The sequence below is a fragment of the Ceratotherium simum genome, chromosome 35 (assembly GCF_057802395.1).
Source record: "Ceratotherium simum simum isolate JZ-2026a chromosome 35, ASM5780239v1, whole genome shotgun sequence".
Lineage (NCBI taxonomy): Eukaryota > Metazoa > Chordata > Mammalia > Perissodactyla > Rhinocerotidae > Ceratotherium > Ceratotherium simum.
This window is the reverse complement of record NC_141934.1, coordinates 2,388,385-2,402,760: the sequence shown is the minus strand read 5'-3', so window position 1 is coordinate 2,402,760 and position 14,376 is coordinate 2,388,385. Positions and strand designations below refer to the sequence as shown.

The 14,376-nt window shown below is 58.0% G+C and overlaps 2 protein-coding genes across 2 annotated transcripts; one reads left to right on the top strand and one right to left on the bottom strand.

The window, feature by feature from the left end:
* Window positions 1-5,746: 5,746 nt before the first annotated feature.
* On the bottom strand, window positions 5,747-8,853 carry LOC147912395 (derlin-3-like). The gene is made up of 7 exons (XM_087423808.1): window positions 8,289-8,853; window positions 8,083-8,148; window positions 7,938-8,011; window positions 7,726-7,819; window positions 7,071-7,266; window positions 6,431-6,521; window positions 5,747-6,328 (listed from the first exon to the last, which is right to left on the bottom strand). The coding sequence occupies exons 1-7, from the start codon at window positions 8,460-8,462 to the stop codon at window positions 6,247-6,249; spliced, it is 777 nt and encodes a 258-aa protein (XP_087279934.1). The 5' UTR covers window positions 8,463-8,853; the 3' UTR covers window positions 5,747-6,246.
* Window positions 8,854-9,005: 152 nt separating this feature from the next.
* LOC147912394 (transmembrane protein 191-like) lies at window positions 9,006-11,888 on the top strand. The gene is made up of 10 exons (XM_087423578.1): window positions 9,006-9,602; window positions 9,691-9,741; window positions 9,889-9,966; window positions 10,199-10,255; window positions 10,348-10,487; window positions 10,672-10,744; window positions 10,798-10,968; window positions 11,072-11,318; window positions 11,603-11,680; window positions 11,752-11,888. The coding sequence occupies exons 1-10, from the start codon at window positions 9,021-9,023 to the stop codon at window positions 11,886-11,888; spliced, it is 1,614 nt and encodes a 537-aa protein (XP_087279704.1). The 5' UTR covers window positions 9,006-9,020.
* Window positions 11,889-14,376: the final 2,488 nt, after the last annotated feature.

Sequence of the window (14,376 nt, the reverse complement as noted above, 5' to 3'; positions counted from 1 at the left end):
TAATCCCCACTGCAGGAGGACTAGAGGTAGAAGCCCCAGCAACTCAAACCTCCTATCTTCTGAAGGAAGTAAATTATATTAAAAATTTAAAAGTTAATACCTTAGAGACAGGCACCTCCACACCCTAAGGATTCCTGGTATAAGGGGGAACGTTTATCGATCCTGACTGACTCTATTCATAGAAGACTCGCCCTAAACTGTTCGGGGAAAATTGAGAACAAGAGAGTGCTCCAGAGGGATAAGTTTGGGAGGGTCGGGGTGGAGGGGGTCCAGATGGGGACGCGTGTGTGTAACCTGATAATTGCTTCGCGCCATAGCAATTCGCGCCATAAAATGTAACTGTTTAAATGTTTTAAATTAGCCAATCATGTAAGACCGCGCCAACCTTTTCCCGCTTTATGCTTCCGAATCCTATAAAAGAGCTTGCCCCTTAAGGTTCGGGGTCGACTCCTCTGTCTCCTGCGAGAGATATGTGTCGACCCGGAGCTCCGCTTAAATAAACCTCTTACCTCTTGCGTTTGCATCAAGCTCGGTCTTCTGTGTCTGTGGGTCCGCGCCTTCCCGAGGCTGGAGTTAGGGTTCCCTTTTTGGGATCCTACACTTCTTTTTAAATTAATTATTATTTTTTTTTTTTTGGTGGTCACACATTAGTTCATAGACTAATGTTCATAGACTTCTTACCTTGACTTTAAATATTCTGAGCCCTTTTGGGGTAAGGAGCACTCATAAGCGAGGTAGCCCCTAAGGCAGTCTCTTTCAGGATTGGAATCATCCTCTCCACACCATCAGAGGACAGGGGACATGGGAACAATCGAGTTGTAAGTGCCAGCCCTCTTCCAGCAGCCGCACCACCTGGTGGGCAGGTTTTGTCTGGACCACCTGGAGCCTGGGCTGGATTTGGTGGTCTCTGGCACCCTGCAGTGATGAGCCGTCTCAGCCTGGTGTGTTGTGGTGGTTGGACCATATTTCATTTGTGATGAGTGCTGTTTGACCCAGTGAGTAAGATCACCCTTTACAAGGAAGCTGGTCTGGAGCTGGTTGGCTGAGGGGCCAGAGTAATCAGCCTGTGTCCACGTCCACAGGCTGCTGGCTGGCACTGCCCCTGGGGCGGGTCAGGTGTGGGCTCATTGTGAGGCATTCAAGACATGTGCTGCCCCAGGTCTCTAGTTCAGAATTCCCCCCAGGTCAGTGTCCAGAGTTACCCTCATGGTTCTGGACTCATGCAGCCAACTCGGCAGATTTGGGTGGTAATTCTGAAGGGTATAAGGGGGCTGTCATATATAGTCCTCCTCCCAGTTTGCTGGCCAGCAGTGAAAAGACGGAGAAGAGAGGCTGGTTTGGGGTTATTGTTTTACAACGACCTTCAAAGGACATAGAGCATCCGTCTCCCTCCTTTGCTGGGTTTCTACTATCCCAGATCCTTTTCCCCCATCCCACTGAGTAATGGGGGATCACCGTAACGATTTAGAGCCAAATCTTCTCACAGTTTCCTTCCAGGAGATGGGGCATCCATTGGTATTGATCTAATTGCAGATGACCCACCACCCCAGCCCTCTATTGGCCGTCAGGCCACATCGCCTGAATTTGTGACCCACAGGTTGAGAAGCCTGTTGTCCCTGTGGCTGGACAGAAGCTGTGCTCTTGTGCTCCTGAGCTGCAACCTGTGCTCCATGTAGCTAATTGGACGACTGGTACGGGGACCCCAGGTCCTTGTCTTATTTGTGAAGGATCGTTTAGAAAAAGCAAAATCCAACCTCCGTGGTAGTAGTTTGTCCTGGATGGTTGGCTTAAATTACTGCGGGCCAAACCTCCCCTGCCTTCTCCCCTTCCACAAGATTTCCCGTATGAAAAGCCCTAAAACTGATTGAGGGATGGTCATTTGTGAAAACATAACATTGGGGCCATCCTGTGTGAGGCCACCCGTGAAGTCAGAAGTTCTGCACTCTCAGACATCAGTAGGGGTGCGGAGAGAGGACAGAGTGATGTCCTCCATCCATGAGACCTGGAAACAGGGAAATGTTTGAAGAGACAGAAAGTCGAGCGCCCAGCCTCACCCTCACCATATGAAGCCTCTGAGAGAGGCAAGGGTAAAGGAAAATTGGTCCCTCCTTATTGACATGCAAGGCAGCCTGTACGTGCTCTTGGACACATGCCTGGCCATCGCTCTTTACTCGAGCTACGCCTGATGTATTTGGTCCCAAGCTGTCGCTTCTGAGTCCGTCAGAAACTCTTGATTTCTTTTATACACCCCTGCGCAGGCTTCTCTAACGCAGCTGTCCTGGGATTAAGTCTCACGAGCCCTAGTAGATCTTGCACCCTACGTTGCTCATGGAGAGGGAAGAACACCTGTGTCCATTCTTTGCCCCCTCCCGCCATGGCCAGCCCAAAGGAAGCTGCCTGTGTTCCCAGTGGCTGATCTCCCCCATCCGGTGTGACCCAGCCTGGACTGGGCTGACCAGCAGTCGGGGTATTTGGTCACCACACTTGCCTTCCGCTGCTCCCTGTGGCAGCTGGCTGTGTGTGTTCTGCAGACCCAGTGCCTGGAGGCTTCATCTATTAGAACCCAGAGGACGTGGAACGGAGGGGCGGGGGTGAGCCCAGAGGTTCTGAGAGAGCCAGATGCAAAATAGTGGACTGTGTCCCACAGGAAGGCAGTTTTCTCACGAAGACTTGGATAAAGACAACCCCGGGGCCGGCCCCGTGGCTTGGTGGTTAAGTGCGCGCGCTCTGATGCTGGTGGCCCGGGTTTGGATCCCAGGTGCGCACCGAGGCACCACTTCTCCGTCCATCCTGAGGCCGAGTCCCACATACAGCAACTAGAAGGATGTGCAGCTATGACATACAACTATCTACTGGGGCTTTGGGGGGGAAAATAAATAAAATAAAATCTAAAAAAAAAAAAAAAAAGACGACCCCGTATCCATCGGCCTGATCTACTGTGGAACAGTGGGTTTCTCCCTTCAGCGAATGGTAAGTGATTTCCACCTGTACCAGGGGATTTATGTTTGAATTAATCTTTCCCACGCCCCCTACCCCACACACCAGGTCGCTTTAGGTTTATCTGACTACACAGGGCCATGGGTGAGTGAGCTGTATCTACAGACCCTGAACTAATTCCCTCACAGTACCTCCCATTTCCCATCTCCCCCTTCCCTCTGGAAGAAGGTATTTTCACTTTGGTTTTGCCTTTTAGATCAATTATAGCAACAGTTTGCAGATGACCCCGGTTTGCAGGCTATCTTCTGATGCTATGTTGTTCTGTCAATCAGGGTCGAGTCAGGACAAACCACAACAGTAACTGGAAGGGAGATCTCTACTTTAAAGAGTTGTTAACTGGTGAAAAGGATAACAGGGGGCTCTGAGAGGCACTAACGTACTACCTGCTACGTCTAGGCTGAGGAAGACTGGACAGTGGAGGAACTAAGGGCTGAGGAGAGGGACTCCACACAAGACTGAGACTCAGACGTTGGTGAGGAGGGCATGACTTTGCAGGGACATGCAGCCTGCATACGGGGTTGTGCTCTGTTTTTGTAAAGGAGCCCCAGGCAGGGCTAGCAAGACTTTTTAAATAAAAGGCAACTGGTCATGTTCCATTTCTTCCAAGCGGTGCCATGAAAATCAGAATGTGGAGAGCAAGAAGCAGTGTCTGGCTAGGGGTGGAGTGTGGCCAAGGCTGGGGGGCCAGGCCTCTCTCCCTTCTCTGCCTCAGATCCCAGGTGGGCAGGTGGAGGGTGACAGGGCTCCAGGGCCCCACTCTCAGCCACCCAAGGCCTGAGTCAGAGCACAGCCCTTGCTTTTCCTTGGGCCCTCCCACTTCCCACCCCCGACCCGTGCTCCACACATCCTTGCACAGAGGGAGAAATGAGGAGTGTGGTCCAGAGGCTCAGAGGGCAGGGGGCCCACCTGCCTTTCAGTGACAGCCCCGCCCCCACCCCCTTTGCGGCTTATGAAGCAGCCGCAGGCTCCCCTGCTGTCCCGGGGCTCCGCTGCCTCCAGGTAGGTGGTCAGGCCGCCCCCAGGCGGGATCGTGGCTTCTCTGGCATCCCTCGCAGAGGCCCTGTCCTGTGTGGACACTGCAGGGACGTCACCAGCGTGCATTCCAGCAGCTGCAATAGCCAGACTCTGGCCCTTGGGCACGCAGGCTGGTGTCCATGTGCATGTCTCCCGCACCTCCCAGCAGCGTGCTCAGAACAGGTGGACTGGGGCCCGTCTCCATTGCTGGCTGGTGCCGTGGCCCAGGCCAGCTCCCCCTCCCAGGCCAGTTGTGAGGAAGGACGCACGGGGAGCAGCAGGCCCAGCCCAGAGCTGGCAGGGAGGGTGGGGTGGGGTGGAGAGAAGGAAGCCCTGCTCTGGCCTCTGCCCAGCTCTGTCTCTGATGAGCTTGTTGTCCCCTCTGCATCCTCATCTGTTACGTGCAAATGTCCCCACTCTACAGGAGGGACGTGGGATCCATGAGGGCCGCACCTGTGGGTCTCCTCACTAAGCCAAGCATGACTTGGTGAACTGGGTGCACAGCTGCAGTCTTACTGAAGGTAACAGGCCTGGACCCCTGGCACCGGGCTGGCACCACCTTCCGTTGATGGCAGGTCCTTCCATACCAAGGAAGGGCTCACGGTCATGACTGCTCTGCTCCCCGGGACCGGGGCAGAGGTCTGTGACTCCTGGCTCCCAGCCCGAGCCCCACGCTGGACAGGGCCGAGCTCTGAGTAGGGACTGGGGATCCTGGTTGTCAGGATATAGGCGGAGATGGGCCTGGCTCTCTGGGGTGGGAGCTCCTGGGAGCACATCTTAGGATGTGACAGCTCCCAGGGTGTTTGTACTCAAACCCCTGCCCTTTGTCCAGGAGTGGAACTTGCTGGAACCTCACAGCAAGGGGAGAGCTGGGCTTCACTGGAAGGCCCTGAACAAAGAGGAAGATTCCAGGCCCAGGCCTGGCTGACCTAGGAAATTGGTGGACTCCATTGCTGAGGTGTGTGCTCAGTCCATGGGGCCGGGGACAGCCCTGGGCCCCCACAGCTGGCGGGATGGAATGAATTCTGCCTGCCTCAACCCCGCTGGGCAGGCTGGCCCACCTGCAGGGAGAGGCCTGGGGCAGGCCCAGGGCACCAGGCCCAGGGGCTGGGCCCCCACGTCAGACACGGCCGGCCCACACCACTGCAGAGCCCACTGCTGCTCCACAAGGTTTCACTCCAAAATCAAGGTCAGACTCTATGGCTAATACTTTTGTCACCCGTGAACATGACATGTGGCTGGAGGAGCCCCGTGCTGCTGACCTTCCAGGGATAAACCATAACTCGGACAGGTCGGGGACAAGGAGGAGAGCTGGCCAGGTCGTCTGATGCCCACTTGACAGAAGAGAACAGTGAGCTGCGTGGTCAGATAAGGCTCCCATAGTCCTCAGCTAAACACGGCAGGGACAGAACTTCCCAGAGCTCTCTGCTCAGCCAGTCACAGGACTCTGCTGAGGGAAAACTTCTAAAGGCTTTGGGGTCACAGAAAAGGCAGAGGACCCAGTCCTGGCCCTCCTCTGCACCTAAACCCACAGGGCCTTGGCCAAGTCTACTAGCTGCTCAGCTGAAAAATGGGGCAAACGTCCACTTGGCGGTGGCTGGTGAGGGACAGCAGGGGCCAAGTGAGGCATCGGCCTGAGGGCATCATAGACAGGAGCCCTGCAGACTGGGGTCAGCACAACCAAGACAGCCCAGTCCCAGCCCCCGCCCCCGCCACTGAGATCTGGTCAGCCCCTCGCTGACTGGCAGGGAGCAGAGGTCCAGCACAGGTGAGTTTGCCCAAGGCCCATCAAGGCACCAGCAGGGCTGAGATGAGAACTCCCCGTGTGCCATCTGTGAGCTCAGAGCACAGCTGGGCAACCGTGGGCAGGTTTGTCACCCTCTCTGGGCCTCCCATTCTTCCACCTACAATTGGTCAGGCTTGGCGGGACTAGAGCTGTGCCCTGGGCCAGCCCCACCCCAAGGGCAGAGGGTGGGCAGGGCAGGACCAGGCTTGGTGGCCCTGGGTCAAGGCCAGCAGCCCCTGCCCAGCATGGAAAGGGGTGGCCGGCCGAGGCAGTGGAGCAGTGCTGTGGGCGAAGAGGCTGTAGGTTATTCTGTTTATTCCGGTGGGCCCTGGGCACAGGCCCAGCCTCCAGAACAGACTGCTCCGCTGCAAGCAGAAGTTAGAGGTGGGGTGGAGGCCGGCCAGAGGCCGGGACACGGGCTCCTGGGGCTGGCCCTGCCCTGGATGGGGTCACTGCTGCAGGGGTCCTGGCTGCTCCTCGGGGAGGGGCAGGTAATTGGGGTCCTCCTCTGGGGCGTCCAGTAGCAGCTTCCTGTGGGGAGGGGCCACGCTGAGCTGACGCCAGCCGGGTCCTCCACAGGGCGGGGAGCCGGCTGAGGGAGTGTAGGGGGAGGGCTGTGATCCCCACACTCACAGGAACCTGGGGGTCAGCAGCAGCCTCTTGCCTCCAGGCTGGTTGGAGAAGACATCGTCCAGGAAGTAGGAGATGTGGCCCATGGCAATCCCTGGGGAGAGCTGGGGAATGCCGAGGCCACCCTCCACGGTTCAGAGCCCGGGGCCAGCAGAGCCTGCGCCAGGCCTCCATGCACAGCCCTGGAGGCCCAGCCAGGCCCAGAGTAACCTCAGCCCCCAGAGCCCAGGTGCCCAGTGTCCTGCACACACTGCCAGCCCAGGGCAGGGTGGCGTGGGCCCTGAAGGACAGGCTTACAGGGCCTAGAACTGGGCAGGACCTGGGGAGGGTAGGGCCTGAGGACATCCAAGGAGCAGGAGCCATGGCGGGAACCCTGACCCACCCATCCCCACCCCGGTCAGGACCCACACAATCACCAGCAGGTCAGGCCTGAAGATGTGAAGCCTACAGGCTGGCTGACTTGTTCAAGGGGCTGTAAGAAGAGAGACGCTGGGAGGGCAGGAGGGGAGGGGGACAGATGAGAGGTCCAGTGCGGGTGGGAGGCAGGGCTGTGGCGGAGCAGCCAGACTGGGGTGGCCCTCCCACAGACCCTCAGGTGACAGCCAGCCAGCTTGGGGTGGGCTGGATGGATGGGCAGGCTCACCCAGCAGGTCCACGAGGATGGAGTTGCCCAGCAGCAGGGAGAAGCCCACGAGTGCCCAGGACAGGAATAGCGCCTGGAAGGTGAGGAGCCGGAAGAAGTTGACCCTCACTCGAGGGCTGCGGCGGCTCCAGACGTACACCAGCATGGCTGTGAGGGCCTGGCCCAGGAAGAACAGGCTGCCCAGCAGCCCCAGCAGCTGGGCCCGAGTCAAGGTGCTGGGAGGCCCTCCCTGGTGCCGGCCTCAGGCCTGCCCGGAGCCCCTCTGACTCCTCAAGCCCTGCCATCCTCCACTGGTTTCCCTTCCTTCATCCAGTGTGCCCTTCCAGTCAGGACCCTGGGGATCTGCCCTGCCTCTCCACCTCACCCCAGTCTCCAACCACTGCCCGTCCCTGCCCCACGTTCTCCTGTTCCTGGCATCGGGGCTCAGCCCCCAGGCACCCCACCTGGCTCTCCTGCATCCCCCTGTGGTACTCTGTGCGCAGCACTGAGGTTCTAGCCCTGGCACCTGGACTCAGCACACGCTGCACGCTCAGTGCCTCCTCACCTGGAGTGACCCACTCCGTCCCTCCCCGGCTGGGCGCTCAGTCGGGCCCCATGGCAACACAGGCTGAACCCAGAAGCACCCGGCCTGAGATGGCAGACCCCTGAAGGATACGGTCATGAGGATGCCCCCGAAGAGAAACATGAAGACGAAGTCGGCCTTGCGGCCGCGGAAAGACCCCTCCTCCAGCATGCGGCAGTAGCGGAACCTGGGCGCCCGTATAGGAAGGGCCACCGGGCCGGGCTTCAGTTTCCCCGCTCCTGGCGCCTCCCGCCGGGCCCGCCCGCCCCCTCCGCGCCCCCGCCCTGTCCGCGCGGGGAGGATACACGAAGAGCATGTTGAAGAAGAAGCTGAATCCCAGGGGCCGGAAGAAGAGGAAGTTGGTGACGAGCCTCCAGACCTGCGAGGGGCGCGCGGTCAGGCGGGGGCGGGCGAGGCGGGGCGGCAGGTGCAGGGGCGGGGCGGCCTCACCTGGAACTTCCGGAGCACGAGGTGCGGGTTGAAGTAGAGCTGGAAGGGGCTGAGGAGCTCCAGCTGCTGCGGAACCAGGGGGGCGTCAGGGGCTGCCCGGGATCCACCGTAACCAAGGCGAGCCCCGCCCCGGGGCTGTAACCATGGCGACGCCCCTCCCAGGCTGTAACCGTGGCGACAACCCGCCCACCCGCCTGGCTCCAGACCGCAGCAGTGGTGAGGACGCAGGCCGCGGTGTAGGCCCGCGTCACCTCCGGCACCTGCAGGAACTCGGCCGCCAGCCCCCGCCACGCCATCGACCCTTCCCAGGCCCGCGTACAATCTCGCCAAATAATGAAATAGCTTGTCTTTCTCCTGTTCTCGTTAAAGGTCTTGCCCATGTACTTTATAATCGTAGTTATTTTAGCGTAAATGCTAAATCATATTGTTTTTGCTAGACATCCTCTGTGCATGCCATATAATATTCGAATAGATCATTTTAATAATTACAATTGTTTCCTTTTTGTGATTACTGTAACCACTTTAATGAACCATTTAATGCATAGTGTTTGGGTTTTTAAAATTGTTCTTCCCGGTATAAATTCCCAAGAGTAGGATAATTGGGTCAAAATATATGAACATATTTATGGATCCTGATATATATTTCCAAGTATTTTCCACAAGAGAGATTGATCAGTTTGCAAGTGGCCGTCTGCAATATGGGGGAACCAATCTTGCCTCAACTTTTCTGCATTAGGCATTATATTTTATTAATCTCTTATTGATCCGATCGTGGCTCTTCCATCACATTTTTTCGAATGACGCACTAAGTGGGATCCTGCCCGACCCGCGTCCCGCCGGGCTCGGGGCCTGCGCTACGTCGCCCCTGCCGCCCATTGTGACGCCGGCCGCGGGCCGGGTCCCCGAGGCGGGAGGCGGCGGGCAGAGCCCGGAGAGCCATGGCCGAGACGCAGGAGCTGCTGCTGCAGCTGCAGAAGGACAACCGCGACGGACGCCTGCGGAAGCAGGAGCTGGAGGAGCTGGTGCGCGGGCTCGAGGCAGAAAGCGAGAGCCTCACCGGGCGCCTGCAGGAGCTGCGCGAGTGCGAGCGCAGGTGTCGGGGAGCGCGGCTCCCCCGGGCGGGCTGGGCGCGCCGGGGTCAATCCTGCGGACCGCGGCCCCGGGGGTCTCGCAGAGCGTCCGACCGACCCGTCGGTTACTCCTCCCCGCCCGGGCCCGCACTTCTGCTCCAGGCCGTCGGGACAGGGGCGATCTATTCAGGGCACCCACGAAGGGCAGCGTGCGGCGACCCGACGTGGACTTTCTCGGCCCCACCCGCGGCTGGTCCTTCCCCGGGGCTGCGGGAGTCTGAGCACCGCCGCCTCCCGCGGTGGCACCGCCTGTTTCCCCTCTGCAGCCTGCAGCGGAGGCGAAGCCAGGCGGCGCGGGCCCTGCGAGGGGAGGCACAAGAGGCGGCACGGGAGCGCGCGGAGCGGGCGCGCGGACTGCTGGAGGCTGCGGAGCTGCGCAAGCAGGACCTGGTGGGGGCGGGGCCCTGGGTGGGGCGGGGCCTGCGACGAGGGCGGGGCCTCGGAGAAGCTGGGACTGTCCCCTCGACCCTGTCCACAGGAGCAACACAACCGGCAGCTGCAGGAGCAGTGGGAGGAGCTGTCAAGTCAGGTACATTCAGGAGGTGGCATCTGTCTCTTGCTTCCCCTGGGAAGTCCCGCTCTTGTCCCTGCCTCGTTTCCGCCTCGTCCCCGCCTCCCAGGATATCCCCCGCCCCTAGAAGCCCCGCAAACCCGTCCTCACAAGCCCCATCCCTAGCTCTTCTATTACGGAGGGGAACAACTGAGTCAGCAGCGCGCAGAGCAGCAACTCGGGGCCCAACTGGTGGAGCTGCAGGTGCTTGGTGGGGCCCCGAGGGCCGGGGCGGGGCCATGACGACCTGGGGGCGGAGCCTTGAGTGCCGGGGCGGGGCTCTGAGGTCGGGGGGCGGGCAGAAGGACGCCTGGGCGGGGCCACGACGCCCCCGGGGCTGCAGTGAGGTGGGCTCCTGAGGGCGGGGGTCCCGGCCCTGAGGCGCGGCAGGTGCAGGGCGCGCTGGGGTCCTGACCTTCCTGAGATCCTCCGGAAGAAACAGCTGGAGCTGGTGGAGGCCAAGTACGCGGTGCAGGCGGAGGGCCTGCGGCAGGTGCGCGCGGAGCCGGGTCTGAGGGGAAGGGTCGCTTCGGGAGTGGAGAGGGGTGTGTCCCCCGAGTCTAATCCCGGCTCCCCAAACCCCAGGGCGCGCAGCGGACGGAGGAGGCCTGGGCCAGCTTCCAGGAGCAGAGCGGAGTCCTGCAGGTGCCGCCCCCTCCACTGCGACCTCCACCCCGCTTCCCCAGACCTGCGGCGGCCCCCCCCCCCACCCCCACCACCGGGAGGTCTCCTCCGGTGGTCTGAGGCCTCGCTCCCGCCCCCAAGGAGCTGCAGGGGAAGGTGATGGAGGCGGCGGCTGCGCTGGGCGCCTCGCACGGCGGCCCGGGACCGCAAGGGGTTAGGGACTGTTGGGGGTGGATGGCGACCGTGGGCCGGGGCAGATCGCCAGCTCGAGGCCTGTCCCCGCAGGGGCGACTCGCAGCCTCGCCGGGCGCGGGACTGCGCGGGCTCCCTCATGGAGGAGGGGGGCGAGGCCGACTGTGTGAGCGTGGGCCCGGGGAGGAGCGGGCTGCGGTCGGGACCCGCCCCCTGCAGGGGCCACGCACACCCGCGGAGACCCGCCTCCTCGTGAGGGCCCGGCCCCGGGACCCCATCCCCGGGAACTGGTCCCCGCGTCCCCCGGACCGCGCCGCGCCCCCGCCCCGGCGCGAGCTGACGCCGCTCCCTCTCCCGCAGGAGCAGCGGCTGCTGGGCCGCGCGGGCGCGGCGGGCTTGAGGTGAGCCGGGTGGCGGGCGCTCGGGTCTGGGTCCGCGCCCCCGTGCGGGGTCCGCGGACTGCCAGTTTGTCCGTCCGCCCGCCGGTCCGCAGGCTGTGGCGCTGGGCGCGCTGCAGACGCTGCTGTTGCTCGCGCTCGGCTTCCTGATGCTGCCGCTGCTCTACCTGGCGCTGGTGAACCCCGCCGCCTTCCGCCGGGGGCTCCCGCCCCTCGGCTCGGACGCCGCCTTCCGCCGCCCGCGCTACACGCTGCGCCCGCTGCTCGAGCTGCGCGCGCGCGCGGGCTGCTGCCCGCCCAGGAGCATCACGCCGGCCGCGGCCGCCTGCCCCTCGGTCTCCGGTGTGGTTTCTGGGCGCCTGGGGGGAGGCGGAGGAGAGAGGAGACGCCCGGGGGCGGGGACCCTGGCACCTCCGGCTCAGAGGGCACCGCGCCTTCCAGGCGAGCCTCGCGTCTCGAGAGGCTGTACTTGGCGCCCCGCAGCAGAGCCTGCGAGCCGGGCCAGGGGCCTCGGCTTGAGCGGGCGCGCCTCGCCCCGCGCCCGCGCCTTGGGCAGGCTGGCACCCAGGGGCCCCCGGCCGGCCCTCTTGGGAGGCCGCTTTCCTACAGCCCCTGCTGCTGCGCAGGAGCCGACTCGGAAGTGGGTCAGTACCGTATCACGAAGCTTGGTTTTTTCCTGCTCCTGAGCCTGAGCCCGGGGGCGGGTGGGGGTGCCAGTCCGCCCTCTGGGCGGAGGTCTGTGGCTCCCTTGGCCCGGCCCCCGGTGCGTATCCAGGTGCCGCAGGGCGCCGGGTTCTCTCGGGGCGGCCGTTCTCCCCGCGGGTCCGCCTCGCTCTCCGTGAGTCCGAGCCGCGCCGCTCGGGCGCGCTCCAGCGGCGGGCCTCGTGGGAAATTGTCTCCTCGTTTACGTGAAATGCTCTGCTTCGCGGGAATGACGGACCTTGAGTTGCATTTTGTCTCATACAAATGCTGCTCTGCTTTTATCATTTACATTTTTTTGGTAGTAAAGTTGTTCTGTGCATCTCCTTGTGCACACAGACGTGGGTTTTTGCTATGGCCTTTAAACAATCGTTTTCTTGATTTGTAGGTGTTCTTTAGTCTTTTCGGGGTTAAATTGTTTATGGAATCCTGCGTATGAAATTTTATCAGATTTAAGAATTGCGTTTTGTGTCCTAAAAAATCCATTCTTGCCTGGGAGTCATAAAGATGTTCTCATGCTCTAAATACCTTCAATTGCTGTAAACATTTTGTTTACCCATTAATTATAACATTTTGTTGATAAACATTTTGTTTATTGCTTCATCCACTGGTGGACATTTGGGTTGTCTCCCCCTTGTGGCTATGGTGACTAATGCTTCTGCGAACACTGGTGCACGAATAGCTGTGTGAGTTCCTGCCTTCACTTCTGTAGGGTGTGCGCCCAGAAGTGGAATTGCTGGATCACTGGTACTTCGGTATTAAACTTTTGGAGGAACTACTATCCTGTGTTCCACAGTGGCTGTGCCAGTTTACATTTCCACCAGCAGTGCACAAGGACTCTCATTTCTCTACAGCCTCCCAAGATTTGTTGTTTTCTGTTTTGTTTTGTTTTTAATAATAGCCATCCCAGTGGGTGTAATTTTTTTCTTTAAATTTTTTGGCTTTGCATTCTCTAATTTAATTTTTGTAATTTATAATTACCAAGTCAAATCCACAAAACAAGGCATCTTAGGGAAGTCTAGCTTTTATCCCTGTGCCCTCCACCCTGTTGCCCCCATGGCACTTAGAAGAAGCACTTGATTTTGTTAATGGACTCTCCTTTTTTCCCCTTAACTAAGTGAAATATATACAGCACATCCCCTCCCCTTTCTTAGATGAACACAGCGTACCACATGGACCTCTCTGCCCTCCTTTCAGCATCTCACTCTGAGCAGCGTGGGGTGTGCATGTGTCATTCACGCAAGAGTATGCTGTGGGTGGATTCCCATGCTTTGCTATTACAAACTACCTCAACGAGGACCCTTCTGCAAACATCTTTTGTTTTTTGCCAGAAAATCTTTGAGATTGATTCCTATAAGTGGGATTGTGAGCCAAAGGGTGACCACATACAGGATAGTGCTAGATAGTGCCTAGGTCCCCCTCGGGGTTGGACTGTTTTGCATTCCCACCATCACTGCATAGGAGGGTCCCTTTCCCCACAGCCTCGCCCACTGTGCATAGTGTCACCCTGGGATTTCTGTCAGTCTGATGGGTGAGAAATGGCACTTCCATGTAGTTTTAATTTTCATTTCTCTTATGATCAAGGTGACCATAATTTTTATATTTAAAGGCCAGTTGCCTTTCTTTTTCTGCAAACTATTCATATCACTTGCTCATCTTAAAAATATACAATTGTAGGGTGTTTTCCTCCCTCCTTTTTCAGAGCTCTCTCATAGCAGGCATTTTAACTGAGAGCTGTTGAATTTTCCCAGCTTATCTTTCACTTTTGTTCATAGTGTTCTTTTGCCATCCATACCTTGTTTTGGTAACAATTTACTTTCTTTTCTTGATTCTGGATTTTGGTAGGAAAGTTTTGCCCACTTCCATGTTACTAAGGAAGTTCATCCATGTCTTCCTCCAACACTTGCATGGTTTCTTCCGTCCCATTTCAACCTCTGGTCTGAGACTTATTAGGGTTTACGATGTGACGATCTTTTGCATTTCCGTATAAATTTTAGATTCGGCTTGTCTGTTTGCATAAAAAAGTCTGGGATTTCGATTGGGATTACACTGAATTTAGAGATCAATTTGCAGGGAATTAAGTCTTCCAGTGCTCGAACACGATGTCTCTCTCCATTTTTTATTTCTCTCAGCCATGTTTTGTATTTTTTACTGTAGGTCTTGCACATCTTTACATTTATCCTTAGGTATTTTATGTTTTTGGATGCTATTATAAACGGTATAGTTTTTTTTTTTTAGTTTTCTTTTCCAACTGTTCATTGCTAGCATATAGAAACAATAGACTTTTGTATATTGACCTTGTATCCTGCGATATTGCTGAACTCCCTTATTTGTTCTTTGAACTTTTCTGTAGCTTCCTCAGGATTTTATAAATAATTTTATTGTCTGTGAAGCCGGACCATTTCTCTTCTTCCTTTCCGGTCTGTCTACCGCTGGCCTCACTGCACTGACCAGCACCCCCAGTACAATGCTGAGTAGAAGTGGCGACAATGGGCAATCTTTCCTTTCCCCCGATCTCAGGGAGGTTGCCTTTAGTATTTCATCATTAAGATGTTGACTGTGAGTTTTTCTTAGATGATCTTTATCATATTGAGGAAGTTTCCTCCTATTTCTAGCTGCTGAGTATTTTTATGATGGGTGTTGACGTTCCTCCAGTGCTTCTTCTGGACCTGTTGAAACGATCCTATGTTTTTCCTTCTTT